This window comes from Typopeltis vanoorti, chromosome 20 (genome assembly GCF_054136105.1).
Source record: "Typopeltis vanoorti isolate ZY-2024b chromosome 20, IOZ_Tvanoo_1.0, whole genome shotgun sequence".
NCBI lineage: Eukaryota > Metazoa > Arthropoda > Arachnida > Uropygi > Thelyphonidae > Typopeltis > Typopeltis vanoorti.
In genome coordinates this window covers 82,968,885-82,986,814 of record NC_143568.1, presented here as the reverse complement: position 1 = coordinate 82,986,814, position 17,930 = coordinate 82,968,885, and the positions used below count along the sequence as shown (strand labels likewise).

Genomic DNA, 17,930 nt, shown 5'->3' with positions numbered 1-17,930 from the left:
ACTACACAATACTTGTTGGTGAATAATACAGTGGAACGTTAAAAAATCTGGATATTTGTCATCGTTTTTACATAATGAAATGAAGCCTGATTCATTATCTATCATTGCAGGAGCACCATCAGTAGTGATAGACACAAGTTTAAAAAGCGGAAGTTTGTGTTGTTTCACAAATTCATCAAATGCCGAAAAAATGACTTCTACCCTATTCCTTTCAATTAATGGTATAATTTTCAAAAGTTCTTCTTTACATGAATAATCTTGAAATACCATGCGAATAAATACCATTAAGTGAGCAACATCAGTGAAGTCATTTGATTCATCAAATTGTAATGAAAAAACGCAACACACTGGTGAATGTCGGACATTAACCTGGCCTGGAAACGTCGTCATCATCATAAAATTCCTGCCATGTACCCTCAAGGGGTGTACAGGATATGATAGTATTATATGAAAAAAATTACATCATTACTAACTTCCTATCTACAATTTTCCTCCAAATCAGTCTGTTACTTGTCAAGACTCCAAAATTATCAGATCTTATATTTCTATCGTCTAAGGCACTTTGTACTGTATCCATCCACCTATATCTAGGTCTTCCTCTGGGTCGTTTTCCTGCCAACCTGGCAGAGAACACTTATTTCGCTAATCTATCTTCGCCCATTCTGTTTAAGTGACCATATCACCTGAGATTAGCTCTGCTAAACCATTCCTGGATGCTGACAATATCAAGTTCTTTCCTAATATCCTCATTTTTAATATGATATTGCCATTGATGCCATCTGTTCACACCTCTAATCTTTCTCAGGACTCTCATATTTGCGGTCTCTAGCCTTTGGTCAAGTGTTTTACTTTTGACCCAGCTCTCAGATCCATAAGTTAAAACTGGTTTGAACACTGTCTTGTACACAGCTAATTTAGTGTTCTGACTAATTTCTCTCTCTCTTATTCTATATGAATTTATTCAATTGACTTACTACCATACCAGCTTTGCTGATTCTGTTGTCTATTTCTATATTTAATTTACCATCTTCATTAAAAATCGTGCCTAAGTAGCTGAAATGTTTTACTTGTTCCACAGGTTCTCCATTCACAACACAGTTGACATTTTCAATGATTCTGCCTATTTTCATTGTCTTTGTCTTTTTATTGCTGACCTTCATACCATATCTATTACAACAGCTATTCAATTTAGTCAGCGAATCTTGCAGACTTGTAGCAGATTTATTTAGAAGTATAACATCATCTGCATAAAGCAAAGAGCTGACATTAACATCTCCAATTTTGATATCAGGTTTAATACCACTTTCCTTCATAATGTGATCCATATAGATAATGAATAACAGAGGGGATAATGTACATCCTTGTCTCACACCAGATTTAACATTAAACCATCTTCCTTTTCTAAATAACTTAGGGAATTGAAACAACGTAGATCCGAATATAAATTAAATAATACTTTAATAGATATTTCCGATATTTCGGCAATGTCTCATTTCCATTTTCTAAAGGAACTTACAAAAGGCAGGAGCACAACAGCCTCTAACAATATAGTAACTGGAAATGAAGATATTAAGCTATCTTTCTCCTAGAAGTCCTGATGGTGCCCTCTGGCGGGCTAAGTAGGCATTCTTGGCCGTTGGACTGAAGGTCTGCTAATGTATGCCTCCCAAATTTGGGGCAGTCGCATACAACCAAATTAAAAAAAAAAAAAAAAAAAAAAAAAAAAAAAAAAAAAAAAACATGACCTCACCTCCTGTTACAGGCCTTACAGAAAATTGGCATCCCTTATCCGCTCTACCAAAGACCAACCACTTCCCCTAGACCTACCTGGTGTATACCAGGTCCCTTGCAGTTGTAAACTGTCGTACTTTGGCCAAACAGGCAGGACAGCGAATATCAGAATCTCTGAACACAAGGACTACATCTGGTTTTACAAATATAGCCATTCTGGTCTTGCAGACCATGCTCTGGATACTCGCCACAGAATACGGTGGAAGAAAGCAAAAATAATACACCGGAGCAAATATAAATTCGAAAGATTATTTATGGAATCAGCCTCTGCCCTAAGAAACTCTCCAAACCTCAACAAATTTGGGAGGCATACATCAGCAGACCTTCAGCCCAACGGCCAAGAATGCCTACTTAGCACGCCAGAGGACACCATCAGGACTTCTAGGAGAAAGATAGCTTAATATTTCATTTCCAGTTACTATATTGTTAGAGCCTGTTGTGCTCCTGCCTTTTGTAAGTTCCTTTAGAAAATGGCAATGAGACATTGCCGAAATATCGGAAATATCTATTAAAGTATTATTTAATTTATATTCGGATCTACGTTGTTTCAATTCCCTAAGTTATTTAGAAATGCATAACCAACGTATAAGCCTATCTACGAGAATCAAAACCATCTTCCTGTACTTCCTTCAATTCTAACTGCTGACTTACAACTCAAATAAAGACTAAGTATTGCTTGATATAATGCCCCATTGACACCACATAACCGCAGTGTATTGAATAGCTTCTCTCTTGGCACCTTGTCATATGCCTTTTCCAAATCGACAAAACTTAAATACAGATCTTTGTTATATTCCCATGCTTTCTCGACTATTTGTCGTAAAGTGAAGATCTGATCCTGACAGAATCTCTTTGGCCTGAATCCAGCTTGTTCTTCACCGAGCTTTTCTTCCACAATTCTTCTCAACCGTTTCTCAAGTATACTTGCATAGATCTTGCCAGGAACACTCAGTAGGGAAATACCTCTGTAATTCTCACATTCAGTTTTATTTCCCTTTTTATATATAGGTAATATTAGAGCTCTACTCCAATCATCGAGAATTCGTCCCTCTGTCCAGGCTTTCTGAACAATGCAGTGCAGCCACTGTAAGACTTTTATACCACCATACTTTCAGCATTTCTGGTCGAATATCATCTACTCCTGCTGCATTTCCACATTTCAAGCCTTTGATGGCTTTTTCTACTTCAAGTATGGATATGTATTCCTGACTTCATGCCTGACCAGTGTTTTCTACCACTGTGCTGTCATCACTGCTTGTTTCATTTAGCAGTTTTTCAAAGTAATTGCTCCATACTTCAAGGATATCTTTTTCTACCGTTTTCATGTAACCTTTATCATCTCTAACTCCTTTTACAGCACTCTTTCCTCCATTCCTAAGCTTCTTCAACAACCTCCAGAATATTTTGCCACCTTCTTGATATTTATTTTCTATGTTCTTGCCAAAGTCCTCCCATGACTTTTGTTTAGCTAGTTTTACACACTGTTTAGCTTTCTTACATTTGTCTCTGTATTCTGTAAGAGTAAAAGCTGACTTATTTGCCAGGAACTTTTGATATGCTTTCTTCTTTTCCTTCACTGCCTCTTTAACATCCTGTGTCCACCATGGAGTTCTGATTTTTCTATCCTTGCAGACAACTTCACCACATGTCTCTCTAGCTGAATCAATCAGGGCTTTCTTCAAGGGTTGCCACTGAATCTCCAAGGTTTGATTCCTATTCTCAAACTCTTTCATTTTTTCTTCAATAATCTTTGTATATTTTAGTCTACAGTTCACATCTGAGAGCTGCTCAACTTTTATTTGTTTTAAAACATTCTTACATGTTATTCTTTTCAATATGAAATTCACTTTTATCCTGCTCAAGACTAAATAGTGATCACTTCCAATTTCAAATCCTCTATACACTCTGGTGTCCTGCACCAAGGAGAAACATCACTATCAACAATAACATAGTCAATGAGACTTTTCTTATTCCTTGCTTCTTCTCTCTATGTGAATTTGTGCACATTTTTATGTTGGAACATGGTGTTAGTAATAACCAGTCCATGTCCTGAGCAGAAATCCAACAGATATTTGCCATTATTATTAGCTTTGCTCTTTTATAAAAATATTTTGGGAAAATTTGGAGATGTCATACAATTATTTCCTACTCTGCTATTTAGATCCCCAAAAAGGACCAACTTTTCCTTTTTCATTGTGTCAGTTGCTTTTTCTAAAGCCTCAAAAATTCCTCCACTTCTATCTTAGCAGAAGTGGAATGTGAAATAATCCCTATGGTCCCACAGAACACCTTCTGTGGGACCATAGGCACAAATAAGTCTCATTGTCCAGTTCCCCATTCTCATATTTGCCCACATTACTCTACTTGAGACTGACTGCCATTCAAGAAAATTAGCCTCATATTTTGTGTTGAATACAATGGCTACTCCTTCTTTTTCTTGATTGTCATTGCCTGAATATAACATTTTGTATTTATTGCTCAGAAAGATCTCACCAGTTTTTGTCTTTTTTGTTTCAGTCAACCCTATAATGTCAATCTGGTACTTATCTAATTCCTCAGCTAGCTCCATTTCTTTGCCATTCAGTCTTCTTATGTTGATAGTACCGATCTTTAACTCTGGTGATTTTGAATTGGGGTGTATTTTCAGATTTGTTCCAGTAGCTGACTTTTCGCTGTTCGCCTTGGTTCCCTTGTGAAAACAACAGGGACCTTGTTTAATTGGGCGACGCCCCAGCCAGCATGAAATTTTGTCATGTTGTACCATCATTTTTTATTTTGGTTTAACCAATAAGAATACAATTTGGTCGGCTAAATCCCAAATTGCTAGCCCATCCTCGTTCGTTCAGTATCCTAGTAGATACCCAACATGGTGCACCATGAGAAGGTGAGAATTGGACATTAGGGCAGAAGCCCTGGTCAGTTCTCCGCATTTCTTTAAAGGCTATGTGGAGGTCTCCTCTCAGTTATACAGCTTTGACCCTTAAGCACCCCTACTATATACATTTAAATATTATATAATATAATATATTAATAAAATATAATAATAATATGATATGATAATTTACTTATATATACACTTCTATATATAAAAATGAATGTAAACAATTTAATAATACTAAAATATATTAAAAAATAAATATACAAGATCCTGAACTTTAACCATAGTAACTCACCTTAAAATCTAAAAAAATAAGTAACTAAATCACATCTTATCTATACCCCATAATATGTGTCAGCTGAAAAGAAACGTTATTGCTTTTAAACTCAGCTGCACTTCCAATAAAAGTTGAATGAAATAGTTTCTTTATCCCTTCAGCAAATATAGTTCCTTATCTTGAAAACCACTTTTCTCTTATGAAAGTCTTGAAAATAACTGTTAATTTCCTATTCATAATAAGAGATATGAAAAGTTCAGACTTGACAATAAAATCCTGAAATTCCAACACTGTCTAGCATTCCTTCTTTAATACTTTCTAGAAAAGTAACTAAAAAAAACGTTTCTTCTTTCTACCTTCTTCAACTGAAAACTTCAAAATCAACTCACTATCTATTTCATATGCCATTAAATCATTACTGTTCTACTAGAACTTTTAACATCCGATAAACATTTCTACTGCTATATGAAAAACTTCATTTATTCAGTTCCAAAGTTCTTATATATTTCTTCCACAATTGTTATTCCAATTACTTTGTAACATAACAGCTAAATAACTTTTAAACTTCTTTCATTATGAAAGACTAATTCTAATGGAACTTTCTCTCTTGTTCCAAAAATTATTCCGTATCTCTACATATCTGTAGCTCTCTCTCTCCAGCTGTTTACTTGTTACAATGTTCTTTTCACTCGCACATACTCCAGCACACATAAAAATTTCTGGTTCAGTTTCAGTCATGAAGAGAAGAAACTGCCACTGTTATGTGTTATCTTTGCAGCATATTGCTCAAAAGCAGTAAAATCTCACACTTTCATTGAACAATAAAGTATTTTTAACTTAGGTAATTTAAATATTCACAAACATTAAATTGTAACCCTTATTTTGGATGCGCACAAGCGAATCTTCTACTAAATCCTTTGTTAAAATTTATTGCTATACATGTATGTAAACATGATATATTTACTGTGTGCAGGTGTATTATACATAAATAAGCAATCAATTGTGCTTTTCTACACAATACAAATGTACTGACATAGAAACTGATAATTTGAAACATAAAACTCAAGTTTACATTAATTTATACAAACAAAAATACTGTAGAACATTTGTATGCACATACTGGGTCTACGAAACTAATTTTCTTATACATTTTATACTTAACAGTATGAACAAAACACAAAAAGAGTAAAATAATTTGAATTATTTATCAAGCAGCTAATATTTCACTGGTTTTCAAACTGGCATCTTTGGAGGACAAATATATTTAAACTAAATAAGTAATAAATACAAAATGTTATATTCAGGCAATAACAATCAAGGAAAAGAAGGAGTAGCCATAGTATTCAACACAAAATACGAGGCTAATCTTCTTGAATGGAAGTCAGTCTCAAGTAGAGTAATGTGGGCAAATATGAGAATGGGGAACTGGACAATGAGACTTATTTGTGCCTATGGTCCCACAGAAGGTTCTACTAAGGTAGAAGTGGAGGAATTTTTTGAGGCTTTAGAAAAAGCAACTGACACAATGAAAAAGGAAAAGTTGGTCCTTGTTGGGGATCTAAATAGTAGAGTAGGAAATGATTGTGAGACATACAAAAATATTTTGGGAAAATTTGGAGAAAAGAGCAAAGCTAATAATAATGGCAAATATCTGTTGGATTTCTGCTCAGGACATGGACTGGTTATTACTAACACCATGTTCCAGCATAAAAATGTGCACAAATTCACATGGAGAGAAGAGGCTAGGAATAAGAAATGTCTCATTGACTATGTTATTGTTGATAGTGATGTTTTCTCCCTGGTGCAGGACACCAGAGTGTACAGAGGATTTGAAATTGGAAGTGATCACTATTTAGTCTTGAGCAGGATAAAATTGAATTTCATATTGAAAAGAATAACATGTAAGAAAGTTTTAAAGCGAATAAAAGTTGAGCAGCTCTCAGATGTAAACTGTAGACTAAAATACAGAAATATTATTGAAAAGAAAATGAAAGAGTTTGAGAACAGGAATCAAACCTTGGAGATTCAGTGGCAAACTCTGAAGGAAACATTGATTGATTCTGCCAGAGAGGCATGTGGTGAGGTTGTGTGCAAAGATAAAAAAATCAGGAGTCCCTGGTGGACACAAGGAGTTAAAGAGGCAGTGAAGGAAAAGAAGAAAGCATATCAAAAGTTCCTGGCAAATAAGTCAGCTTTTACTCTTACAGAATACAGAGACAAATGTAAGAAAGCTAAACAGTGTGTAAAACTAGCTAAACAAAAGTCATGGGAGGACTTTGGCAAGAACATAGAAAATAAATATCAAGAAGGTGGCAAAATATTCTGGAGGTTGTTGAAGAAGCTAAGGGATGGAGGAAAGAGTGCTGTAAAAGGAGTTAGAGATGATAAAGGTGACATGAAAACGGAAGAAAAAGATATCCTTGATGTATGGAGTAATTACTTTGAAAAACTGCTAAATGAAACAAGCAGTCATGACAGCACAGTGGTAAAAAACACTGACCAGGCATGCAGTCAGGAATACATATCCATACTTGAAGTAGAAAAAGCCATCAAAGGCTTGAAATGTGGAAAGGCAGCAGGAGTAGATGATATTCGACCAGAAATGCTGAAGTATGGTGGTATAAGAGTCTTACAGTGGCTGCACTGCATAGTTCAGAAAGCCTGGACAGAGGGACGAATTCCCGATGATTGGAGTAGAGCTCTCATAGTACCCATATATAAAAAGGGAAATAAAACTGAATGTGAGAATTACAGAGGTATTTCCCTACTGAGTGTTCCTGGCAAGATCTATGCAAGTATACTTGAGAAACGGTTGAGAAGAATTGTGGAAGAAAAGCTTGGTGAAGAACAAGCTGGATTCAGGCCAAATAGAGGCTGTCAGGATCAGATCTTCACTTTACGACAAATAGTCGAGAAAGCATGGGAATATAACAAAGATCTGTATTTAAGTTTTGTCGATTTGGAAAAGGCATATGACAAGGTGCCAAGAGAGAAGCTATTCAATACGCTGCAGTTATATGGTGTCAATGGGGCATTATATCAAGCAATACTTAGTCTTTATTTGAGTTGTGAGTCAGCAGTTAGAATTGAAGGAAGTACAGGAAGATGGTTTAATGTTAAATCTGGTGTGAGACAAGGATGTACATTATCCCCTCTGTTATTCATTATCTATATGGATCACATTATGAAGGAATGTGGTATTAAACCTGATATCAAAATTGGAGATGTTAATGTCAGCTCTTTGCTTTATGCGGATGATGTTATACTTCTAAATAAATCCGCTACAAGTCTGCAAGATTCTCTGACTAAATTGAATAGCTGTTGTAATACATATGGTATGAAGGTCAGCAATAAAAAGACAAAGACAATGAAAATAGGCAAAATCATTGAAAATGTCAACTGTGTTGTGAATGGAAAACCTGTGGAACAAGTAAAACATTTCAGCTACTTAGGCACAATTTTTACTGAAGATGGTAAACTAAATATAGAAGTAGACAACAGAATCAGCAAAGCTGGTATCGTGGGAAGTCAATTGAATAAATTCATATGGAATAAGAAAGAAATTAGTCGGAACACTAAATTAGCTGTATACAAGACTGTGTTCAAACCAATTTTAACTTATGGATCTGAGAGCTGGGTCAGAAGTAAAACACTTGACCAAAGACTAGAGACCGCAAATATGAGAGTCCTGAGAAAGATTAGAGGCGTGAACAGATGGCATCAATGGCAATATCATATTAAAAATGAGGATATTAGGAAAGAACTTAACATTGTCAGCATCCAGGAATGCGTTAGCAGAGCTAATCTCAGATGGTATGGTCACTTAAATAGAATGGGAGAGGAAAGATTAGCAAAACAAGTGTTCTCTGCCAGGTTGGCAGGAAAACGACCCAGAGGAAGACCAAGATATAGGTGGATTGATACGGTACAAAGTGCCTTAGACGATAGAAATATAAGATCTGATAATGTTGGAGTCTTGACAAGTAACAGACTGACTTGGAGGAAAATTGTAGATAGGAAGTTAGTAATGATGTAATTTTTTCATGTAGTACTGTCATATCCTGTACACCCCTTGAGGTTACATGGCAGGAATTTGATGATGATGATGATAAGTATTTCTGTGCTCTGAAGATATAAACTCAATAGCAGTTGCAGAAACAATACAAATTGGAAATGAAGAACTAATGTCCTAAAAAAAAGCAGATAAAATTTATTTGTAGATGGTAACTGAGCAGAGCTCTCAGTGTACCACTTTATAAATCAAGATAAAAAGTATTTATGCAAACATCCATACATAAACTCTCCTGGAAGAAGAAGCAGCCTCAAAAAAATTTACTGTTTTCAAAGAATGGAATTATATAGATGTGATGGATTTAATTTGAATAGCTTTGGGGGTGCACTGGATAAAATGTTGCTAGATGGAAGTGCAGTGTGTGATGCAAACAAGAAATCAGAAGTAAGAGATAAAGTGAAAGATCAGGAGAGTGGTACTGAAGAGACAGAAGTGCTTGGCAATGGAAATAGTAGTAGTGTGAGAGATTAAGAGAAAACGGGAATGCAAGAGGAACAGGGAAATGGGGGGGGGGGGAATAGCATAGGGAGAGTGGAGTTGGAAGTAGTAGTGAATGTGTGTGTATGAGGATGATCAGCATAGAAATGGAATAGATGAAAGTTGGGACTTAGTGGATATAGGGTGTAAGTGGTGATAAAGGTGTTAGGCAGAGGCAGGTGTGGTGGGAAAATCACAACCAACAAGTGACTTGGGTAAGACTGGTTACAGACCTAAAAGTGAACTACTGTGTTTATTTACAAATGCCAGAAGTATCAGAAATAAGGGAGATGAAATGGTTTCACTAATTGAGTTTATTCATCCCAAAATTGTTGGAATATGTAAAACATGGTTGAGTAAAGATGATATCCTAACAGGAACAGAAATGGAAGGGTATAGTGTTTTTGCGAGGATAGAAAGGACAAGGGCGGGGGGAGGGAGTGCTGCTGATGATAGCAGGAGAATTATATCCACATAAGGTAGACATGAAAGAGGAAAATAGTGGCAATAGTTATGAGGCAAGTGTTGTGTGAAGTTGAGGTTGACAGAAAGACGCATTTAGTTGGATGTTGCGATGTTGCGACAAGGGCGGGGGGAGGGAGTGCTGCTGATGATAGCAGGAGAATTATATCCACATAAGGTAGACATGAAAGAGGAAAATAGTGGCAATAGTTATGAGGCAAGTGTTGTGTGAAGTTGAGGTTGACAGAAAGACGCATTTAGTTGGATGTTGCGATGGGCCAGGAAATGTGGAGGATGATGATGAAGAAATGTATAAACATCTTGGGTGGTTTTAATTATGGCAGTATAAATTCGTCATCATCATCATCAAATTCCTGCCATGTACCCACAAGGGGTGTACAGGATATGAGAGTACTACATGAAAAAATTATATCATTACTAACTTCCTATCTACAATTTTCCTCCAAATCAGTCTGTTACTTGTCAAGACTCCAACATTATCAGATCTTATATTTCTATCGTCTAAGGCACTTTGTACCGTATCCATCCACCTATATCTTGGTCTTCCACTGGGTCGTTTTGCTGCCAACCTGGCAGAGAACACTTGTTTTGCTAATCTTTCCTCGCCCATTCTGTTTAGGTGACCGTGCCACCTGAGATTAGCTCTGCTAATCTCAGGTGGTACGGTCACCTAATGCATTCCTGGATGCTGACAATGTCAAGTTCTTTCCTAATATCCTCGTTTTTAATATGATATTGCCATTGATGCCATCTGTTCATGCCTATAATCTTTCTCAGGACATATCTGCGGCCTCTAGTCTTTGGTCAAGTGTTTTACTTCTGACCCAGCTCTCAGATCCATAAGTTAAAACTGGTTTGAACACTGTCTTGTATACAGCTAATTTAGTGTTCTGACTAATTTCTCTCTTATTCCATATGAATTTATTCAATTGACTTCCCACCATACCAGCTTTGTTGATTCTATTGTCTATTTCTATATTTAATTTACCATCTTCATTAAAAATCGTGCCTAAGTAGCTGAAATGTTTTACTTGTTCCACAGGTTGTCCATTCACAACACAGTTGACATTTTCAATGATTCTGCCTATTTTCATTGTCTTTGTCTTTTTATTGCTGACCTTCATACCATATCTATTACAACAGCTATTCAATTTAGTCAGAGAATCTTGCAGACTTGTAGCAGATTTATTTAGAAGTATAATATCATCTGCATAAAGCAAAGAGCTGACATTAACATCTGCAATTCTGATATCATGTTTAATACCACTTTCCTTCATAATGTGATCCATATAGATAATGAATAACAGAGGGGATAATGTACATCCTTGTGTCATACCAGATTTAACATTAAACCATCTTCCTGTACTTCCTTCAATTCTGACTGCTGGCTTACAACTCAAATAAAGACTAAGTATTGCTTGATATAATGCCCCATTGACACCATATAATTGTAGCGTATTGAATAGCTTCTCTCTTGGCACCTTGTCATATGCCTTTTCCAAATCAACAAAACTTAAATACAGATCTTTGTTATATTCCCATGCTTTCTCGACTATTTGTCGTAAAGTGAAGATCTGATCCTGACAGCCTCTATTTGGCCTGAATCCAGCTTGTTCTTCACCAAGCTTTTCTTCCACAATTCTTCTCAACCGTTTCTCAGGTATGCTTGCATAGATCTTGCCAGGAACGCTCAGTAGGGAAATACCTCTGTAATTCTCACATTCAGTTGTATTTCCCTTTTTATATATGGGTACTATTAGAGCTCTACTCCAATCATCGGGAATTCGTTCCTCTGTCCACGCTTTCTGAACTATGCAGTGCAGCCACTGTAAGACTCTTATACCACCATACTTCAGCATTTCTGGTCGAATATCATCTACTCCAGCTGCCTTTTCACATTTCAAGCTTTTGATGGCTTTTTCTACTTCAAGTATGGATATGTATTCCTGACTGCATGCCTGGTCAGTGTTTTTTACCACTGTGCTGTCATGACTGCTTGTTTCATTTAGCAGTTTTTCAAAGTAATTACTCCATACTTCAAGGATATCTTTTTCTTCCGTTTTCATGTCACCTTTATCATCTCTAACTCCTTTTACAGCACTCTTTCCTCCATTCCTTAGCTTCTTCAACAACCTCCAGAATATTTTGCCACCTTCTTGATATTTATTTTCTATGTTCTTGCCAAAGTCCTCCCATGACTTTTGTTTAGCTAGTTTTACACAGTGTTTAGCATTCTTGCATTTGTCTCTATATTCTCTAAGAGCACAAGCTGACTTATTTGACAGGAACTTTTGATATGCTTTCTTCTTTTCCTTCACTGCCTCTTTAACTTCCTGTGTCCACCAGGGAGTTCTGATTTTTTTATCCTTGCAGACAACCTCACCACATGCCTCTCTGGCAGAATCAATCAATGTTTTCTTCAGAGTTTGCCACTGAATCTCCAAAGTTTGATTACTGTTCTCAAACTCTTTCATTTTTTCTTCAATAATCTTTGTGTATTTTAGTCTACAGTTCACATCTGAGAGCTGCTCAACTTTTATTCGCTTTAAAACTGTCTTACATGTTATTCTTTTCAATATGAAATTCAATTTTATCCTGCTCAAGACTAAATAGTGATCACTTCCAATTTCAAATCCTCTGTACACCCTAGTGTCCTGCACCAGGGAGAAAACATCACTATCAACAATAACGTAGTCAATGAGACTTTTCTTATTCCTAGCCTCTTCTCTCCATGTGAATTTGTGCACATTTTTATGTTGGAACATGGTGTTAGTAATAACCAGTCCATGTCCTGAGCAGAAATCCAACAGATATTTGCCATTATTATTAGCTTTGCTCTTTTCTCCAAATTTTCCCAAAATATTTTTGTATGTCTCACAATCATTTCCTACTCTTCTATTTAGATCCCCAACAAGGACCAACTTTTCCTTTTTCATTGTGTTAGTTGCTTTTTCTAAAGCCTCAAAAATTCCTCCACTTCTATCTTAGTAGAACCTTCTGTGGGACCATAGGCACAAATAAGTCTCATTGTTCAGTTCCCCATTCTCATATTTGCCCACATTACTCTACTTGAGACTGACTGCCATTCAAGAAGATTAGCTTTGTATTTTGTGTTGAATACTATGGCTACTCCTTTTCCTCGATTTTCATTGCCTGAATATAACATTTTGTATTTATTGCTCAGAAAGATCTCACCAGTTTTTCTCTTTTTTGTTTCAATCACCCCTATTATGTCAATCTGGTACTTATCTAATTCCTCAGCTAGCTCCATTTCTTTGCCATTCAGGCTTCTTACGTTGATAGTACCGATCTTTAACTCTGGTGATGTTGAGTTTGAGTTTGTTTTCAGATTTGTTCCAGTAGCTGACTTTTCGCTGTTTGCCCTGGTTCCCTGGCGAAAACAACTGGGTCCTTGTTTAACCGGGCGACGCCCCCAGCCGGCATGAAATTTTGTCATGTCGTACCATCAATTTTTATTTTGGTTTAACCAATAAGAATACAATTTGGTCGGCTAAATCCCAAATTGCCAGCCCATCCTCGTTCATTCAGTATCCAAGTAGATACCCAACAGGGTGCACCATGAGAAGGTGAGGATTGGACATTAGGTCAGAAGCCCTGGTTGGTTCTCCGCATTCCTTTTAAAGGCAATGTGGAGGTCTCCTCTCAGTTATATAGCTTTGACCCTTATTCTTAAAATGAATTTCTTGAGAGACAACTAGCTCAGACAGCACGTAAAGGAAGGCACATAAGGATTGAGAGCTTTAGATCTGATAATTTCATCAGAGGATGTAACTGTCAGTGGGGTTTTGCACTTTCCTCCAATTGGTGAGGGTGATAATGAAGTGATTACCTGGGTTGTGGCTAGCCATATGCAGACTTCTGTGAGAAAAGGATATATATGTGGAAGTACAAAGCTGGTGATTATCAAGTTTAGGAGACAGCTTGGAGCAATAGCATGGATTAAGGAATTGGGCAGTAAGGAAAATATGCTGTCCAACACCTCATTCCATTCATCCTTAAGTCAAAAGGATAAATAAGATAGGTGTAAAATAGATGAACAAGGAGTTTAAGAATGAAATCTGGAAGAAGAAGGCACTTTGGAGGCAGTACAAGATGAATAATGGGAATAATTAGTTACATGAAGAGCATAAAGAACAAGGAGAAAGACTCAGTAACGACATCAATATGCAGTATGAGCAAAAATTAGCAAATCAGGCAAAGAAAAACCCTAGAGAGTTTTTTTAGATATGTGGCAAGCAGAAGGAAGAATGATTATGGTAAAATGATATGAATGGATGAAAATGGTAGAATGGTAACTGCTGCAGAAGGCATTGTTCAGGTATTCAGGGATCAATTCAAGATTAGAAGACATAGTAGAGGATGGCTTAATTGTGAGTGAGCAGGAGGTATTTGAGGAAATAAATAACCTTGATGTCAATAAGGTGACAGGATTTGATGACATATCACCATGTCTTACATGAATGTTTCAGGGACTGGTAGTAGCATTGGCATGGCTGTTTAATAAGTCTTACAACAACACAGGTTCCAAAGGAGTGGAAAGAAGGTAAAATTATTAAAGTGGAAAGAAGATAAAACCATTGTTCCACTGCATAAAGGTGGTGATAAGGCTATGGCTACAAATTATAGGCTAATCTGTATAACTGAGGTTGTGGTGAAGGTACTGGATAGATTGGTAAGAGGCAGGATACAGAAATGGGTTGCTAACAGCAGTATTCCTTGTGGTTATCAGCATGGGTTTGTTAAAGGGAGATCATGTTTTACTAAGTTACTTATGTACTATAACAAAGTGACTAAATGTATTTAGATTTTGCAAAAGCTTTTGATATATTGCCACATTACAAGCTCTTAAATAAACTGAAAGAGATTGGATTGGATAACAGACTTGATCAGTAACTGCCTGTCAGATAGCCATCAGAAAGTTGTATATGACAATGCAATATCCCAAAAGAGGGAGGTCACTAGTTATGGTGTGTATAAGGGGTCACATTTTGGAACCATTGTTGTTCAAATATGTATATTAATAATACTGAGATGGGAGTGATATACAGTTGTTTGCAGATGATGCAAAATTCGGAAAACAATGCACAGTCAATCAGATGTTATGCCTTACAGGAGGGCTTGAATAGATTGCATGAATGGCAGGTAAGTGGAACCTATCAGTTCAATGTTACAAAGTGTAATTTTGAAATTTGGTATGTAATGATGAGACGCAAAGTATACACCTGATGGAGAAACTTTAAATGACTTAGAGGAGATGAGAGATTGTGGAGTGGTGGTGAACAGGGATCTGAAATTGAGGGGCCACATTGCTAAAGTTGTGAAGATGGCAAGGATGGCATAATGGCAAAGATGTAGAGGACCCTGACATTCAGAAATAAATAGGTTATGATGCCATTGTATAAGGCCTTGATCATGCTTCATATGTATTATGGTGTATAGAACAAGAGGCTATCCCAATAAACTATATATGAAAGGTGTGAGCTGAGTAGTGAGGAGAATTTAAGGCACAGTTGGATGAGTGTGTAAACCTCCCACAATGAACCTCAGACTATGTGGAGGTCAGATGTTAATAATAATAGTAATAAATCAAATAACTAACTCAGCCAATACAAAAGGCCACGAGTTAACTAAGTTTCAAATTGCTAGTCTGTCTTTGTTTATTCAGCAGTTAAAATTAATGTTGACCAATGGAGTGCAATGACAGAATATGAAAATTAGTCATTGAGTCAGGAAGTCTACAACACATGCTTACAGGACCCTTGATGTGAACTTTTTTTCCTCATTAAAACATTTTTAAGATGATTTTGAGGGAGGCTCTAAACATCATGACAAGCACTATTCAACATTCGCACAGTAACTAGCATACTTTGCTTTGACCTCATTCACAGTCATGACACCCACAACAGACCGTGGCAACCTATTCCACTCATACATTACTCTCCAAGCCAAAATTCTAGATAAACTACTAAATACCCCTGCTAAATACACTCTTTCTCAGTTTCCAAGGTTGGTCCCCTACTTCTTCCACCACCAGACCTGTTCTGAAAAATATCCTGTGTATTAATCTTGTATGTTGCCGTGATCTTCTTGGTGGACTGAATGACCTTTGTTTTTCTTCGCAGTGTTTCATCTGGTTTGTGCCACTCCATGGATTCCTTTTTGGAAAGAGGATCATAATAAAGGACCATGGTTTCATCCCTGGTGACAATGGATTCCAGCACTTCTTTCTGATTCCCTTGGCAAAGCTCTAAAAACATGCAGGAACAGGTCACACAATGCTCCTTTTGAATTGAAGAGAGAAACTGGGGCACCCACCTTACACTGACTTTTGTCATGTGAAGCTTCTTGTGCATAATGAGAAAGATGGTTGTTATAGAAAGCCCCAACCCTACTGAGATTTTTTTGAGCTTCAGCCGTTTGTCATTGAGCAGTTCATCCTCAATAAGAGAGACATTTTCCCCAGTCATCAATTACACAGGCAGACGACATAAGGATCATTTTCAATGCTCTCTCATTCTAAGCAAAACTGTTTAGCTCATTCCTTCATGGTGGAATATGAAGGAGAAGCTTTCTCCAATTGCTATTTGATAGCACTTGGAGAAAGTCCTTCTTTGGTGAAAAACTTTATCACAGCACAGTACTCAATTTTTAACATTACAGCCACTTAGTGTGTCATATGTTAGTCAAACAAGTGCCTCCAACTGAATGATGCAGATCCAAACATGGTGGAATATGAAGGAGAAGCTTTCTCCAATTGCTATTTGATAGCACTTGGAGAAAGTCCTTCTTTGGTGAAAAACTTTATCACAGCACAGTACTCAATTTTTAACATTACAGCCACTTAGTGTGTCATATGTTAGTCAAACAAGTGCCTCCAACTGAATGATGCAGATAGAGAGTTGAAACTGGTACACTGACCTCCCCACAGATGGTGCCATCTGTCATGCATGTTGTTTTAAAATTGTGCAAATTTTGTATGTCAGGCTGGAAACTTTTGGAACCTACCTCATACATCTGCTGACTAATGAAGTGAGGCATAAGCATTTACTCAGATATGTAACATTTTACATATCTGCGTAAATATGTAATTTATTTACATATTTACTCAGACCAATATGACTAAGTCATATTGCTGCATGTAAAGAGGGGAAAAGAGGGGAAGATAAATTTTTGCATGCCTAAAATTTATCCAAACAAAAGAGCAGTGAGTAGAGTAGTACTTACATCATCAATACTATCATCACTTTCATCATCATCATCACTGGTTTGTGAATTTTGTTTTGATTTCCTCATATCTGGTGGTAAGGGTGGACCAATAAAATCATCATCGTCATCATTATCATCACAATTATCATCACTGTTACCTTCTGAACTTTCAAAAGCTTTTATATTAATAGTAAACATACTGGCTGAATCAGAGTTCTCATTCTGGGCATTATCCTCGGTTATATTCACATGCTGATTCTTTAAAGATTCCTTAGTTGATACTAAAATTGCAAAGTATAAATTTTCAGGTTATACTTTAAATTATGACCAAAATTTATTTTGAAATGTTTTTCTTTTTAGTTTAAATAAAAAAATCTACATAATAAAATAAATTTCTGTGGTATGTTTTCTCTTACCCCTTCCCATAACACAGTAACTGCTGCTACTGCTGTTCCGAAATTATGACTGAAATAACTAAGGTTACAAAGACAATGTATTAATCTGTCAACTGCATGTCTGTTTTGCTGTGATGAAAAACACCTGAATTTTCCAAAACAAAAGGCCTGCCACCACTGCACAAGACTAAATAACTCACCTTCAGCTGAAAGAGGCCTTATGAAAGTTCTTTGCATCCTGGATTTGAATGCATGTCTTCACAACTAAGGCATTATCGACTGTGAATCTCCATAGCTTGGTTGGAAACACTTAGATTAGAATCCTGTTTG

At 36.5% G+C, this 17,930-nt stretch overlaps 1 protein-coding gene across 4 annotated transcripts in view; it reads right to left on the bottom strand.

Moving 5' to 3' along the window:
* The window catches only part of LOC150095607 (WD repeat-containing protein 70), a 198,270-nt gene that overhangs the window by 158,981 nt on the left and 21,359 nt on the right, over positions 1–17,930 (bottom strand). For all 4 annotated transcript variants that reach the window (XM_090410794.1, XM_090410793.1, XM_090410796.1 and 1 more), the window contains one exon: positions 17,224–17,486. In XM_090410794.1, the coding sequence (XP_090266920.1) occupies positions 17,224–17,486 (263 nt within the window). The remainder of the gene's footprint in view (positions 1–17,223; positions 17,487–17,930) is intronic.